This window comes from Alligator sinensis, unplaced genomic scaffold (assembly GCF_000455745.1).
Source record: "Alligator sinensis unplaced genomic scaffold, ASM45574v1 scaffold630_1, whole genome shotgun sequence".
NCBI lineage: Eukaryota > Metazoa > Chordata > Crocodylia > Alligatoridae > Alligator > Alligator sinensis.
Genome location: NW_005842522.1, coordinates 85,711 through 103,344, shown reverse-complemented (window position 1 = coordinate 103,344; position 17,634 = coordinate 85,711). Strand labels below are relative to the sequence as shown.

General features: G+C 44.4%; 1 protein-coding gene across 1 annotated transcript in view; it reads right to left on the bottom strand.

Annotated features, from left to right (window-relative positions):
- The window catches only part of LOC102378884 (semaphorin-3D-like), a 46,858-nt gene extending 41,655 nt beyond the window's left edge, over nt 1-5,203 (bottom strand). Inside the window, exon 1 of the mRNA XM_025213330.1 lies at nt 5,128-5,203. Within this exon, the coding sequence (XP_025069115.1) occupies nt 5,128-5,185 (58 nt within the window). The 5' untranslated portion in view covers nt 5,186-5,203. The remainder of the gene's footprint in view (nt 1-5,127) is intronic.
- Between the last annotated feature and the right edge of the window lie 12,431 nt (nt 5,204-17,634).

Genomic DNA, 17,634 nt, shown 5'->3' with positions numbered 1-17,634 from the left:
TTTCCTCAGTAGGTACCCTGCACCCAGGTTGACAATGTGATAAATGGAAAATGAGGAAACATTTGTTAGGGGTTAGGGTGATTCAACTGCTGATCTGATGATTTAGCTGTTGAGAGAAAATAAATGCAGAGCCCCAATGTGTCCAGGGTCACTCCTCTGACTGCAGCTACATTTTAAGGCCGACAAGGCTCTTATGGCTACAGGAATTTAACAATATATTGGTCAAATCAGCACCAACCTGAGGTGGTGTATGTTAAACAGACAGTTTTGAGTGTGGGAGACTTGTCTACACTAAGGCTTTTAACATCAGCAACACCATCTCACCTGCATTAGTGAGAACAGCGGTGTACACAAGGCCTGAATGTGTGCATGTGTGAACATAGGCAAGTGTGTGGGTACAGTACTGACTGTGTGTGGTGCCTAAGGTACTTTCCTTAAACATCAAAACCACTTAAAATCTTAAATGTATTTATTGCCATAACACCCCTGTGGCATGGCAGTGCTATTATCCCTGTTTTAATAACTGCAAATTGGGGTACAGGGGGCACATCTACATGTTCATTAATGTGTTGTAATTACAGCATTAGCAGTGGCACATGCTTTTTTGTGATGCTAATGCACAGTAGACTAGCATTAGCATGGGGTTTGCCTGCTGCACTAATGTACAGTAGAATTAGTCTACTGCGCCTTTAGTGTCTTATGTAGACATGCCCAGGAATATCAGTACTATATGGCAATAAGGGAGCACTATACTGAAATGCAGCAAACCTTCTGTCTCCTGAATCAAAAATAGTGTAGGTGCTTAAGAAGCAGAGCTTATTGGTACTGCACTTAAACCCAGCTACATACACTTCCAATTCACCCCACAAGCCCAAGTGAGCACTTGAATCAGTTGACCCTCCTTCTTCTTCACCACAGAGCAGTTCTTTATGGGAGCTCAACACGCTGGATAAAAATCTGGCCCTTTAGGACTGAATGAGTATGTGTGTCTATAGCATGTGGCAGCGCAGTGTCTGTTCACAAGTGTGCCTTCTGTGAGGAACAGTTCTGTTCTCTCTGTTATAATGGAGAGATTAAAACTGAAAGCCACTTGGTGTTCATGCTCTAAAGATCTCTGGCAAAAATAATCCACCAAATTAACTGACATCATTAATCTCCCACTGGAAAAAAAGGAACTAAACCTCAGCCTAAAATTTCAGGAGAAATGCTGGGAGAAATGATGGAGATGGCCAACATAGATGCACAATAAATGGCAACCTGCCAGTGAGTTGAAGCACATTGTTTCTGTGAAACCATATCCTGGGCAGGCAGCCGATTAAACTCTGTGTGACATTAACAACAATAGTGCTCAATGACATGTAAATAAAGTTTATTGAACTGAATTGTGTTAGCCCAGTGTGCACGTGTGAGTGAGTGCGTGTCATGGGAGGAGTAGATAGTAGATATCTGTAGGGGTGCCTGGCCATACACAGGAGTGATTGAACACGGAAAAAGCACACGTGTCCATGTCATTCACTGGTCAGTGTAATTTAAATGTTCACCTCTGTGTCCAAGCTATAAGGATATAGATCGGTCACCTCCTGCAGTTAGTGAGACTCATGCTTTGAGCTGTGGTGGTTCCTTAGGTTAACATTTGTTGTGTGGATGAGGATGAAAGTTATCACCTCCATAGCTAGTTATGTATGGTACTATACAGTCACCCTAACCCCCTTGCTATCCAAGTACCAGTAGGTACAGATCTGTAGGACTGCAATCAAATGACAATCTATATCTATGGGTATATTATGCTTAGGGAAACAAGGACCCAGTGGAAAGGGTGCAGGAGTGAGGCACCCTGTATTCTGATCCCAGCTCTGCAACCTCAGACAAAGCATTTTACTCCTCTGTGCTTTAGTTCCCCCATCTGGAAAAAGGGATACTAGTTCTTCCTCCTTAAGTCCTATGTATCCTGCTAAAGAAGGGCATGAAATAAGAACCAGATGATGGTGGTGGTGGGAGGAGTGCATGTGTGCGTGTGTGTGTGTGGGTGCACGCATGCACATGTATAATTCAGGGGACTAGCCAGGAAAGGGACTGAAGTTAATCATAGAATGGATCAAACTGCCTTTTCCCTCTGGTTACGGATTGTGAATTGTCCCCTTTTAGAAGATCTGTGCTGTCTTGCAACAGAGGATGGAGTGACACATCCTGAGCACATCAGTCCTGCAGTCAAGAGTGCTCCTCAGAAACGTGCATGTAAGAGAGGATGCCTGGGTTTTTCCAAAACCTCTCCTAGTCTACTCCCATAAAATTAAACTTCTTCCTGGATCCACCCTGGGGTCAAAGGAGCTATTCACTTGATCTCTGTAGAACTTTGCCTCCCTCATTTTTCAATACCAGGTCTGTGCCTGTGATCCCAGGTTTTGTAAAGGCACCAATGATTCTGGGCATCCTCTCTCTGACAAACCCCTGCTCTAACCCTGACAGGAGTGTGAGATGGACTGAATCCAGGGGAAGAGACAGCTCTAGTGATATGGGAGCCAAGGTTTGCAATAAATCTTCTGTTTCGCTATAAACAATTCCTGAGATGGTGTCACAGGATCATAGAAGACAGAGAAGAAACTAGGAACGCTTGTCTGCTTTAGCATCTGGCTTCTGTCCCTACTTTCCTTTCCATCATTAGTAAGTGAGCTCTACTGATTCCTGCTCTAGTCTTGGCTCTTATTCTTTTGGTTTGAATTCAGTGGAAGGAGCCTGATTGACAGCCTTGGAGTCTGAACTTCTCTCTTGCCTACAGAATAGGGATGACCCAGACAACAGCACCCTACCCTGCCTCCATGGACAGAGTCCACCTTGCTAGTTTGGAGAAGATTTGCAGAACAATTTTGCAGCCTTTGGGTTTCCTGCTTAATTCTCTTCCTTAAGAAACTGAACCCAATTAATTCTTCCTGCATCTCTGTGGACTTAAATGGATTCAGATCACAGATGATTTTTGTCTCAATGTCTCTAACAATGTTTCTTGCCAATGTTTCTACCTCTGTCCTATCTTCCAAATAGACTCCCCTCTTTCTTACCCTCCCTAGGGGTCTCTAAGGCTTGTGACTCACAAAGGTATTTGTATCATTGTGGCACCTGTGCTGTATTAAGACAGCAAGGAATATCTATTTAACCTGTAATCTTTTTTTTTCATTTGCACAACCACCAGTTCTTCCCAAATTCTCTCTCTCTTCTCCAGGACTGTCCCCAGGGCCTGGATCCTTTAGGATTGCCAAACTGCTGGTCACATGGTAGGCAGTTCCGCATGATACCCAGCAAGAAGCAGCCTGATTAGGCAAGTTCTAGGCTTGGGCAGGTTCTCCAACAGCATAAGAGCTGATGGTGAGTGAAGCAGAATAGTGCAAGGGTGAGGGAGGAGACTGTTTTCTTATTTAATGGATGGCCTGGATGGCCAAGTCTGACCCACAGGAAAATCCCACAAAGGACTCAGATCAATGTTCTGAAATCTATGGTTGGGGTTTTCAAGAGGCTTAAGGGAGTTAGTTAATGGGACATTGGCACCAGTGTTCCCTCTAAGCTGCGTGGCATGTGCGGGCATGCAGGCACGCTCATGCTGCACTGCCAGGCGTGCCTGTGTGGCTGCGCACGCCATGCAGCTTAGAGGGAACGCTGATTGGTACCACTTTGAACATCCCAATTAATATGTCTATGTTCCTATAAGAGTTACCGTCCTTTCTGAGCTAACAGAACAGCTCTCCCTCTATGAGTACTAGGCTACAGCAAAGATATCCTAACTGATAAAGAGCTCATGCTACTGACCTAGCCTCTGAGCCAGGCAGTGACACTGCATAGACAAATAGCTTAACTGAATGGAACCAAGGCAACAACCTATTTTTTGTGTCTTAAAAAGCCTACCTATATTCTTTCTACTTATTATCCTCCTATGGTTTCCAGTGGATACTGTATTCTTACATTAATATTCCTGGCTGTTGTGTAGTCTTGCTGTGCAATGTTAGACATATACTGTGCTCCACCCAAGAGGTGGTCTAATTTCAAGGGTGGGCCAAAGTAATCCTAGTATCTGGTTTAAGTTAACAAAGTGCTTTGGTATCCTTCCTCAGCTACACAAGCACATTATTATTCTACTGTGCCATTATCTAATCAAATCTCACAAAAGCATGATGTTGAAACATGCCTCCCGTCTCCTCCCAGATGCCTTTATTATTTAGTCTCCTCAGTCATCAATAACCAAGGGCTGAGGTATTTAGAAACAGGAGTATTAGGTAAATGATTCCACTTTGCATTTCTCAAGGTCTGTTTCTTTTCTGCCTGCTACATCATCTGCCCTGAGTTTCTGGGAATTGAAGTGTTGCGGAGAGGGAGGTATGACAGCTGGTTTAAAGGAGCAGAACTTTTCTCATAGCAGTAGATTAAATCAGCCCTGCTGAGGGTTTAAATCATTCCAAGGGATTAGGAGCCTTTTTTTTTTCCAAACCAGGGTTGTCAGAGTCAAATAGAAAACAAAGATTGATGTTTTTGGTATCCAGCAGAGCAGTGTGGAATCAGTGGAACAATCATCAGACTGGATAAGTTCTTTAGAGGAAATATTTCCTATAGGGTTATTTTAGATAGTTAAGATTTAGTGAGGCATGAAAATGTCAGACTAAAGAGCCCACAGAAATTACCAGCACTGAATATACATTATCCTGGTAATACAACTTTCTAAATCCAAAGAAAGGCATTAGTAGAAAGATTGTAATAAAAAATAGGCTCACCAGAGACTTCCTCATCACATACTATGGCATATGAGTGACAGAATAATCTCTGCTCTGTTTCTTAAGAGTGACTCTGGAAAGGATAAGTCAGTCAGAAGCCTTATGCAGATTTATATTACATGTAACATACAGGTTTAGGAGTCAAATGTACACTTAAGTTACAGTGGGTAGGAGCTGATATAACTCCACTGACCTTGATGGATCTACCTAAGTAGAAATGAAAGCATAATTTGATCTCACATGGGGAAAAAAAAAATCAAGATTTTCCAGCCCCACCTGCCAAGCCCATAAAATCAGCGCTTTAATAACCCTTTTTGTTACTCACCAACCCAAGGTTTTGTTGATTCTTATTGATGATTAATTAATGTCCCTTTACCAGCTTGCTGCCTGTTCACACTGCTATCCTGTTTCAAGCTCAGCCGCCTCCGGTGCATAGTCCGTGGCAAAGCAAAAGCACCTGAACTTTACAAAGAAGCTGGGGAGCAGAGGTGGAGTCAACATGGTGTGATGTCATTCAGAGACAGCCTCCATTCATAAAAACAGTACAAGCTGTTAGCAAACCATCTGTTCTTCTTATTTATGTTTCATCCTCAGCCTTTAAACCAGTTCCAAAGGCTATATGAGATTTGCAGTGAACAGGTGACATCTAGTGGTAAATATATTTATTTATCTGGATTCAAATACCTGCTCAGCATGTACTGTGAAATAAGAAACTGGCCATTGATCATGGTTGTGAAATAAGTACTGATCTTTGCATTAAATTATATGTTATAAGAGTCAATATTACTCTGCTTTCCTGTAAAGCATTTTATTTGCGGAGCTCAAAGCACCTGATTGAGATGAATGAATCCTCTCAAGATACACCAACAGGTAGCTGCTCTATGGCTCTCTCTCTTCAATAGAGGAGGAAATTTAGATGCAAAGATGCCAAGATTCAGATTTTGAAGGTAGTTTAGCACTGCTGCATTCAGTGTTGCAAGGCCTAAGTTAATTAGTGTCAGAGCAGAGCTTAGTGGTTGAGTGCCTCGGCACAGTGGAACTTTCTAGCACAAGGCACGGCAAGATTTTGTACGAGGGAATTTCTCGGCACGGTGGAGAACCCCAGCGTGGAAAGGTTCCCGCCACTCATATGCAAATTCACACATTATTATTGGCCGGTTCTAAATTATTCCTACGTGGCGACTAGCAATTGGCTCGCTAGCCATATAAAAGGTTGGAGCAGTTTCCGCCCCAGTTGGAGAACTCCGCGCCCATCTTGGAGTTAACGTGGCGGACTGATCAACCGCTGACGGCTCCCCGTCGCCGACCGACCCCAACATACCCCCGTGTGCTGCATGCTCGTATTAAAGATATCTCGTCTTATCAGAGCTCCTCGGTTAAACTGTAACTGAAGTTTGAAGTTAACTTTCTTCCTACGCTGTACATCTCAACAGTGTAAGTAAAGCCATCTTTGTTTGAACCAGTACGCGTTTGTGCCTAATTCTACTCCAGCGGTCGAAAGTACCCATCTGTACGTGCCGGGTTTGTGGCCACAACCCAGCCGACCCTTTCCCGGATCCCCCTCGGCCCCCACAATTAGATAGCTAAATCTGATTTAAAAAAAAAAAAGACAGCCTAAATCTCATGGAAAATCAGTGGGAGTGAACTCCTAAATCACTTCTGAAAACAAAGTTTAGCAATCTAACTGATTTAGTTCTTGCAGAGGTGAGAGGACCTAAACTCCTTTAAAAATCAGGGCCTAGATCACATGAGAGCAGAGCTGGAAAAGAAATCTAGCAACATTTATCTCAAGGACTATCTGTGCTGCATTTGGTAGAATGAGCTGACTTTTCCTTTAGACACTGTATAATGTAACATGAAGCTGCAAGATGTGCACGTATGTAAGGAGTGTAGGTTTTAGCCGTGTTGGTCTAAGGACATAGGCAGACAAGTATGTAAGGAAGCACTTGGTAGAACATAAGCTGCTCTTGAGGATACTGTAGAGATAATATTAGGTGATGTTTTCAGTTTCACTTTGCTTTGCTACTTGGAACAGGACCACATCCCAGCCTTAGAGAAAAGTAGTTCTTCACATCAGTCTGAAGTCAGGCAGAAGGCAGTGCAACATGGCACCTTAGGCCATTTGTATACACCACAGAATTGGCCTTTAAAGCAGCTTAATGCCCTTTTGCACCGCTTTAATGGTGCAGCTGTTTGCATGTGTCAGTGGTGTAATGCGCTTTAATGGCGGGATGTTTGCACGTGTTGGCTGCGTAATGTGCATTAAATGACTTTGAGATGCAGCAAAATAAAACACCTCTGAGGTAACTTAGTTTGCCGTGGAGGGAAGCACTGGGCCCCATGCATCTCAGGGGCTGTGCAGGCAGTCCGTGCAGGCAGGCTCCACCAAAGGAAAAAAAAAAAAGCGGTGAGCCTAATCTTTTTTTTCCCCTCTCCCTGGAGCCTGCCTGCCTGCCTGAGGGCCCAGTGCTTCTCTCTGCAGCTGCAGTGCCCTCTGGGACCGCTCAGGCTGGTGTTTGCAGGCAGGTGCCTCTTGGGGGATGTCAGTGCTGTCACAGAGGGAAGCACCAACCCCCTCCTCGCCCCACAGCTCAGGGATGCTGGCAGCTCACCCTCCCCTCCCTACCACCAGAGAGGCAGGTAAGGGTTGGGCCATGGGGGTTTACTTCACCCTAAATTGAAGCAGTATTTTTAAAGACCCATCGCTTCAATTTAGGGAGAATTAAACTGAAGTAAACCCCAATGGCACGTACAAACACCCTTAGAAACTAACCAGTTCAGAGGCATAAGTTTCTGTAGGTGACAGCGTAGCATCTGCTGAAATAGGCTGTTAGGCTCTAAGGTGCCACCCTGATGGGCCTTCTGCCATTCCTACCTTGTGCTGGTACTGTGGCTTTCACTCTTGCACGTGTAATATTCTCGTTATTCCAGTTTCCCCAAACTACAGCCCCTGTGCTCTGCAGAGAGGGAAGAGGGCCTTCTGGAAAAGCCTGCAATCCCCAGGAACCTCACCTCTTGTGAGAAGTGGCTGGATGCTGGGCACAATTATGGAAGCTCGTGATATTGTGATCATGAGAGCAGTTAGTTTATGGAAAGTAACACTGCGCCTCATCTTCATAGATTAGAAAGGCTGTATTACAGACCCAGGGCCATGACCCCCAGGTAAGACTCTATTATTCATCTGCTGCGCTGGTGGTTGGATGGCAGGAATGAGTCAAAGAGAGGGGTATAGGGGAGGACCTAGCTGGAAAAGGAATAGACCCCATTGTAAAGGATGACAAGAGCGGGAAACTGCTCATTTGGATGTGGAAGTGATGCAGCCAGGAAGACATAACTACTGCAGCTCTTGATCTGGATGAGTTATTTACTTGTTTGTTTCCTTTGGAGGGGATTTCCTAAATTCTTGCTGTTGGGCTGCCGGGGAAGGGAATGTGTGGAGCTTTGCTTACATCCTGCTCCCTTCCTGAGTGCATCTAAGGGTTCAAAAATAGATCAGACAGGTCCAAAAGGACCTGAAGATGGATTCAAGATGATTTTGAGGAGTGGGTTGGCTTGGGCATATTGTGCACTGACTTATTCTGCATGTTAAGAGGAGCACCTTGTCATCTGAGGGTGGCAGGCTGTTCGAATCAGAGCCCCTTGTGAGGCAGAGTGAAATTCTCCTGCAGACCTGCTCCTCTGAGGGATGCTGATGACATCTGGTAGCAATACCATCCACGTAACCAATGTGTTGTTTTTACTTAGAAAACACAGAGGTTCGTGGCTAGAAGATCTTGCTCCTGCTCAGGGTCATACCAATCATCATATTTGTGGTAAGGAGAGATTTTTTTCCCCTTAGCTCAGACTGGCGGGAATGGTTTGTTTTCCTTTGTAGCATGGGGTATGGCCCCCTTTCTGGGATCCTCTGGACAGGCATATATTAACCAATTATTTTTCCATCATTTTGGTGGCAGGAATTGGCAGTGTTGTCTCCCCTGCTTTTACCTTTAGCATGTTATAGGGTGTTCCAGATGTTCCTGCTTTTGTGCCTGGTGATTGTGCATAGGGGTATAAAGTGGCAATTTGACTTGATAAATGGCTACCTGCAAATGCAGGAGACTGGACTCAGTGGCCAAGGAGGTCCTTTCCAATTGTGTGCTCCTACTTATAGGGTGAGGACCAGGAGTTCTGTCTAAGCTATGAAGCTAAACTCAAACCCCATACTTGACTTTCTCCATTTAATGCAATGAGCTGAACTTTTAGCTTTGTTTCTATCACTGAGATACTGATGTACCAGACTGTGAAGGACCAGACTTCATAATTCTGGCCCCATAAATGGTTCCCTGGGGCATTAGAAAAGTCTATGAAAATTGCAAACACTAATCCAAACACCTAGACTCCATGCACTTCCTATCAAACTGGCACCCTTACTGTGTGACATATTCAGTAGAAGGTTTTGTGTTGCTCTGGAGTAAAAATTCAGATGAAGAAATATAAAAGCCCAATAAATGTATGAATGGGATTAAATGATTTGGTAAACTGCAATAGGAAACGAGTTGATGACCTAGATTACCCCTTCCACTTCTATGTTTATGTTCCTGTTCTGCACTAAAACCTGAAAGTCTCAACAAAAAATACCAAGTATTTATCTGTATGTTTTGCAAAACTAAGATCAGAGAGACTTCAGATGAGAGACATGTCGCAGTAATAACACCAGTACCACCTGGAGCTGGACTTTAAAATGCCCAGGAAATCAGCTGCTCTAAGCGCAAAGTGCTTCATTCAGCACCCACTGATGTCAGTAGGAATTATCCGGTTGACTTCAGTGAGCACTGATATTCTTCTACCAAAGGCTGTATTTCAGATAAATGGCTGATATGAACTGGGATTTACTGGGTAAGTGAACTTGCATAATTTCTGAGTCTGGGACAAACAGACCTCCAGAAGGGGACACAATTTGGCTATAAAGGTGTGGTGGGAGAAACAATTATTCTTGATTGCCAAAAACATTTGTGCAACGTATGGGTGTATGCACGTTTTTATTAGGAATCCTTTTGACCTTTTATTCCCTTGGTTCCTTGGTTCACTTTATTTTCTTCATCATTCAAAAATAACCAATGTTTAAAAATATTTAACCAGCCCTTGGATTGAGGAGTAAAGCATTGTATGCATTTAGATCTTGGTATGAAACAGGCAATGTGACTGCTTTCTAGGCCATCTTCTTGTTAGTTCTCCCACACAGAACTTGGCATGAGTATAGTCACGTCTTGAATAGGAGATCATCCAAAGGCTGGCAAAATATGATTTAAGTAGTCACAGTTGGTATTTCAAAATTGCTCCTGCAGTTTCAAATATCAACAGCACTTTTCTTACTTGCTGCCCTAAGATATTTTTAGAATTACTGTGAATTAATAAACAGCTGACACAAAGGTGGATGCATATTGCTAGTGGATCAAAATGCTACCATATATTTGTAAAATCTTTTGATCCATAGGAACAGAAAGAGCCATATATCTTCATGATGTTATTGGTACTTTAAAAAATATTGCTCTGCAGTGTTTGTGTTTAGTTCAGTTACTTTTGTTATGATGCCAGCCCTGGTATCATGGAATATGTAGTGTTGTCATGAACTGAAAATAAATAGGCAGCTTTGGACTTGGTCAGTAAGCACAGTGCTCGAGAGACAGGAGGCTGGGAGGTAGCCCTGGCTCTGCCACTGACTTTCTGTGACCCTGAATAAGTCATTTTCCACCTTGTTATCCCTGTTTCCATTCTTCTAAAATGGGAAAAATGATAGTGGTCCAGTTTGGCAAAGCATGTGATCCATGTATGAGAAGTGCAATGTAAGTTAAAATTGCCATATTTTCTCACATACAACGCACAACTTTTTCCAAAACAAAAAAAAAGGGGGTGCTGGAAATTGGTGTGCGTATAGTCATGATAGATTGATATTATCTTCCCTTTTTCTTGCACTGCTCTCAATGATTTCTGATTCAAATGCAGGAATAATCTCTTCTTCTCACCTACAGAGCCACAAAATGCCCAGTTTTTTCTGTAACTCAGCCTGTCACTAATAGCTACAACCACCAGGGGTCAAAACCTTCCCAAACACAAGTAACCAAACTTTTGCTTGCATTGTACCATGAATGCTTCCTCAACTAACTACACCGTGTGATTGCATAAAATATTACAACAGTATTTCAGAAATAAAATGGAAATAACCTAACAATATCCAATTGTTTGGTTTTACAGCTTATTGTAAAGAATCTTGCTTTTGCTTCTCTCAGAGACGGGACACCTAACTGGATGGACTATTGCTTTGTCCACAGATAGCAAGCCTCTTGCCAAGGTTACCATTTACAGAGATCTCTCTACTCTAGATGTTCTTTATCCACTGTATTTTCAGCACCCAGATATTCATCATTCAAAGCACTTTTACCGTGGTCATTCTTTCATTGTCGCTACAGGCTGAATGTTATATAAATGTTATGGTCACATCCACATGAGCAGGGTCATGAGTTTGTAGCAGCACAAATAGTAGCAGCACAATTTTGTGCTGATACTTTGTGCTGCAGTGTACACCCTTGCTCATGCGGTTTGCAGCAGGACACATTGTTCTGCTGCTCCATGTGCTGGGGGGGCGGGGGGGAATTGGTGGCTGGGGCACAGGGTGCCTCAGCATGGGCTAGCTGAGGCACATAGCGACAAGGGAGCAGGCAGACTAGGGGCTGTCTCAAGGCTGGCTGGGGTGCAGGATGCCTCAGCACAGGGGCTCTGCAGTGCACAGAGATGGGGGAGCAGGCAGCCCAGGGCTGCCTGCTCCTCTGCCCCATCTCCGCGTTTGTACCGACACACAGCATTCCGGTGTGCTTTGTGCCACTTTTATTCTCGGGGGATTTTTTTGCTCCCAGAAAATCCTGGTAGCAAATTTTAACCCACTGCTGCAAATTATCAGTACAGAACGTGGCTTAATGTGCAACACGTGCAGTTTGTGGCACTGTAAAGAGTTTTCAGTGCCACAAACTGCATGTGGCTGCATGTCTGGAGCCGGTCTATGAGTGTTAACCTGCAGCAATGCTAGATCAGTAACCTGCCTGTGTAATTGTTCTCAGAAAGGACATCATATTTTGATCATAAAACTCATGGAATCTCTCTCTCTAGCTAAATCTTCTCTGGCCTAATGCCTTCCCCTGGCCTGAAGCATATTTCCAATGTTGAGGCTAGTGAAATCTTTGTGTTTTGGAACAGTTCAAAGGCAATTACTGTCCCCCACCAATGGATGATTGCTTACACTGCCTATTTGACTTTTAGAAGGCACATTCCCTCTTTCCACCCCAGAAAAAATGCATAAAATGCAACTGATGGATGAATTGGGTGAAATAGAGATAGTCATTCTTAACCAGGGGGAGTAGGAGATGGAGATGGGGACAGAATGGAGAAGCAAGGGTGCTGTGCTGTGGAGAGGCCCAGTGCCTGATGCAGAGCAGTGACCATGGAAAGGGGAGCACAGCTGCACTGCTTCAGTGGCATTGGGTATAGAGCTCATCAATGCCAGTGTGATGATTGCAGAGCTGTGAGTCTGTCATGTTCAGAAGGTGTTGTATGTGCCCATGCAACACAGCTGTTGCTGCTCTGGGAATAAAGCAGGGGTATTCATAAACAAGGCTGGATCAGCCCAACAGGCAACTATGGCAGAGTTTGATAAGTGGACGGAGAATTAGGCAGAGAGCCAGCCTGACAGATGACTCTATCCTTCTGACAACCCACCTCTATTGTTTGCTCCTAATGTAAGAGAATTTAAATGACAATGGGTTGAAAGGCTGGTGAGTCATAGTCAGAACCTTACCAGGATGTTCAATACACCAGAGCAGGGACATGTGCACTCATCCAGAAGCAAATTCTGGGGCTATGCTCACGGGCAATATGTTCCAAAGCCAAACATATTCCAAATCCAGGTGGTGCTTCCCAGGCATAATGGACAGAAACCTAGGCTGGGGGATAATGGTCCCTTCTGGTCACTGGCCTACTCTGAAAAAAAACTTGCTTTTTTGTTGCTTTTTATTTAAAAAAAAAAAAAGCAAACAGCAACTCTAGCTGACATGCCCATAGCATGATGTGAGGTAGGAGCTGGGGAAGGGAGCTATCATAGGATCGTAGGAAAACAGGGTGGACAGGGACCTCACAAAGTTGTCTAGTCCAACCCCCAGCTCAAGTCAGAATCATCCCTGACTAAACGTTTTCAGGAAAGTGTCTGTCTAGCCCAATTCACCCAATTCATCCATCAGTTGCATTTTATGCATTTTTTCTGGGGTGGAAAGAGGGAATGTGCCTTCTAAAAGTCAAATAGGCAGTGTAAGTCCGTGCTTGAATAGTCCGTGCTTGAATATCTCCTGGGAAAGAGATTCCACAACCTTTCTAGGTAGCTTGTTCTAATGCTTGACCACCCTTGTAGTGAAGAAATTCTTCCTAATTTCCAACCTAAATTTCCTCTGCTGAAGTTGGAGGCCATTGGTCCTAGTTCTGTCCCCTAAATCCACATAGAGTAGTCTATCTTCATCCACTTTGTAATCTTGGTTCAGGTATTTGAGGAAATTTATCAAATCCCACACCGCTCAGTCTTCTCTTCTCCAGAATAAATAATCCCAGTTTTTTCAGCTTTTCCTCATAAATCACGTTTCCCAGGCATCTAATCATTTAGATCAGCTGAACTCTTTCTAATTTGTTTACATCTTACTTGAAGCATGGCACCCAAAACTGGACACAGTACTCCAGGTAAGGTCTCACCACTGCCCAAAAAAGAATCACTTCCCTCGATTTGCAGTCACATTCCTGTTAATACAATCCAGTAAGATGTTGGCTTTTTATAGTCAACATACATCTTTATAGCCAGTGCAATTATGACTGAAGAGGCAGCTGAAGGGCAGTAGCCCCCTTCCTCCTTTACAGCCCATCCTGTGGCCTTGTGCCTTTGTTTACTCAGTTGTTTCAGAGTCAAGAATCCACAAAGTTATTCAGAAGTAGCCAAAACTTCAGCATTTGCTAGCTTACTGAGATAACATATGTGTTCATTCTCTTTCAGTAATAAATATATTCTGGGCTAAACAAACATTGGGGCTGGAGAGGAGTATGCTCGGTGTTTATAGCAAGCAATTAAAGACTCCTGGCTTTTAGTCCTATTTCTACCAGAGAGTCATTGTGTAGCTTCAGGCAAAACATATAACTAACATGTAACACTTGTTTCCCAGCTGTAAAATGAATTTAATACAAACTCAAAGAGGGCCTCTGAGATTTAAGTAATTCAAGTTTGTAAAATGCTTACAGAACTTTAATAAAAAGGAAGGGACATATTTTTTCCAAATAATTATAGTGACCTTTGCTTTCTGCCTTCTTCCTCCTCACACTCTTCCAGCCATGACTCTAGAGTCAATACCATGAACTGCTCCTGAAAGCAGATGAGAAGGTAGTACCGGCACAATGTGGTGCAATGGGGGTGTGTCTAGATATGCAAATAATGTGACTGACTATACTCTGCCTCATTTTGAGCTGGAGTAAACTAATCCTGATGTTACTATGTACACATGAGTTTAAGTGCAGCAATTTACTGCGCTGCTGGATACCACTTGTATCTGATGGGACTAAATTAGTTTACTGCACCCTAATTGCTGCTCATGTGTAGATGGTGATGCTTTACTGCACAGCAAATTAGTTGTAGAAATCACATACTGACAGAGGGGGGATTAACTGGAACTCTAATAGCCCTCAAGGCCAAACCTCAAGATGACTAAGTTTATTGGGTGTACCTACAGAGTAGTTATCTTTCATTTGAAAAGAAGCTGTGGGAGCTTTGTGTTAAGAGATGTGTATGAAATTGGTGGCTGTGTTGGGGGGGAAAAAGGCAAGGTAGCTTGAGTAAGGTAGCTTTCTTTGTAAGTTGATATTCTGAAAGAAAAATGGGGATGGCTTGGTTTAATTCATTTGGGGTTTTGCTTAAACTGTGTTGAGGAGTCCATGAAGAAGCTCTGAGTTATCATTCTCCGAAAAGAAGAGTGAAAGTGGAGAAAGGGGAAATAATGTGTGGTGGCAAGGGCCAGTATTGTTTGGACTTTGTTGGAAGAGTTTAAGGACACTGAAACCCTGGAAAAGGTGGAAGTAAACACGACCTGCCTGTAGGGTTGAATAACAGAACGTACGAACTGCTGCAAGACTGAGAGATCTTGCAAAGGTGAGGGCAAAAGCCTGTGAGGTCATGCCCATCTGCGAGGAATGAGCTGTAGGTGAGTCACCTGTCACCTACAATGCTCCTCCTGACTTGTTCCACCATTTAGTAGTTAAAGCTTCAGAACAGTCTCCAAGTACAGTTTCATGTATAGCATATTGTAGCCTGGCTTTCAAAGATAAGGGCCAGGCTATTTGCTGTGAGGTCGGTCAACAAGGGAAATCCAGCCTCTTCTGTTATCTGAAGGAAAATGAGCCATCATTGCTACCTGAGAATCCAAGGCCCCTTGGGGGCATAAAAAACACTTCAGGATTGTCAGCTCAGACACAGGCCTGTAATAGATGGAGCACATACAACTTCCATTCATTTCTCATGTTACTTTCCCCTGTCAATCAGCATCAAGTGAGTCGCTTCCAGTTATCAGCCAGGCAGCAGGGAAAGTGCTATCCAGATCTGATGAAATACAGGTAGCAAACTGAAAATTGAAAGCTGATGCTTCTGCAGGATTCCATACACACCAGGAAAGTGGTGTGGTGGCATGCAGCCCTGTGGGACCCTGTATGAGCAGCAGCTATTCAATACCACCTTTTCAGACTTCTCTAAAGGAAAGCCTGGAACATTAAAGAACAGCCCTGTTCCTTTCTGCAAGTCAGCCACATCTGAGGCTGCTGACAAAGCTACTGATATGACACTCAATTTTTATTTTAACCATCCACTGCTTGAAGAAAAGAGAGTATCAGCTAAGGTTACTAATGCCATCTCCATTTCTAGCAAGGTCTGAACCCAGGCTGGAAGAGATCCAACTGATCCAAGAGACAGGAGAATCCAGGTGAACACGGAGCTCTCCAGTAAAGAGTGCAATGTGGTATCGGGCAATTCGTTAACAATAAATGACTGTTTCTTGAAGAGGTCATGATTGTTTCTTCAGGATGCTTAACATCTTGCAGTCTGAGAGAGAAGCATTAACTCTTTCCATCAATAATGTGCCCCAATGACTATTCTGGATTTTGCTAGTTGACGTTCATCTCATAGACACTTCCCTCAGCTTCCCCAGGGCTTCCAGCACCTCTATGTATGACTTCTGATGAAACCGCACTGGCTCAGTTTGTTTTCCTGGTCTAACACTACTCTCACAAAGGCTGTCAAACCAGTCTAAATACAGTAAAAAGAGTGAAAAAACCCTCACAGTGGGAAACGGCCAAATCTGTTATGGAGTGGATACAGTCTGAATTTGGCAGGCTGTTTAAATGACATAGTCCTGCTGGTCTGGACTTGATTCAGCTCAGGCTAAAATCAATCTAATAGGGCTTACCCTGGCATAACAAGGGAATTTAGGGCATGGCTAGATGCTGTATTTGTAGCGCTCCAAGTATTTTAAAAAAATGTGAGGGTGGAGACAGCACACAATGCTGAAGCAATACTAATAACCCAAACCATATAAAAAATGACAATGGATGAAACATGAACTTGATGTGCTTCCCTTTAATCAAGCCTAGTAGATGCATCTTGCAGCGTTCCTTTCCCACCGTACTCGCACCCCTCGGCGGCCCTTCTGCGATTTACTCCCAACTCCACTGCCCAGGTGTGCTAGGATACCTGCTCGATAGTGCCCTCAATGTGACGTGATGCAGTAGGCTCACCCCTGTACATTACATGATGCTTTAACTGTGAGGGGCTTATACATTTGTAAAGTACTGAAGCACTCCAAATGAGGAGCGCTTTTTTCATGGTGGTATTTGAAGTGCTTCACATGCGTGTCTGTCCACAGCCATAAAACATCTTCCTACTCTAGTTTTTGGGGAAGGAGAGGAAACTAGATCCTGTGTAAGTCTCTGTTATGTGGTGACAACTATTAGGTGCTTTGATAATTTAGTGCAGTGGTGCTCAACCTTTGGTACGTAGGCTGAATCCTCCCTGCAGAGCCATCCTCCCGCCTGTGAGGAGCCCTGCTGATCAGAGGACATGGCCCCAAGTACCAGACGTTGCCAGTGCCCGGGTGGCCCTACAGTCAGATCTGGTGTGTGGAGCCAGGGCCAACGTGTGGGGTCTCTCTGTGTCGATCCAGTGTGCAGGGCTGGGCTGGCATGCTCTATTGCACCCGTGGACTGACCCCAAATGCTGACCCCATGCTGGATCTGGCCTGTGGGGCTGGAAGATTGGGCATCACTGCTGTAGTGAATGTGATAGTCAGCAGGTGGTTTGGGGGCAGATTTTCTCTGTGATACTTGCACATCACCTTAGCCGGGACAGCAGAGCAGCTGGTCTGAATAACATAGAGCAGATGGAGACAGCAGCAATTAATAGAGAGGAGTGGAAGAGACTAGTTTCTGCCCTGTGCAATGGTGTAACAGGAAGGAGGGAATGAATAACCCCTGGGATGCTTATTGCAAAGTGAGTGACCTCCCCACACCCCTTAGCTTTGTCTCCACGTCCTGATCCGTTGCAGCCAAGCCGCAGGGGTCTCGCAACCCGTTTTACACGGGAATCGACATTGCTGGGGCTGGTCCCGCTTTGGGTAGGGGCTGGGCTGGACGGGCCGGGCCGTGACGTCCTGCGGAGGTCCCTTCCAGCCCGGCTGTTGTCCGATTCGGTGACAACTGCTCCTCGGGCGAGGGGCTGGGCTGGGCTGGGCTGGGCGCCAGGCGGGGGTGACCCGCACTCGCTCTTCCCGTCCGTCCAGTCCCGCCT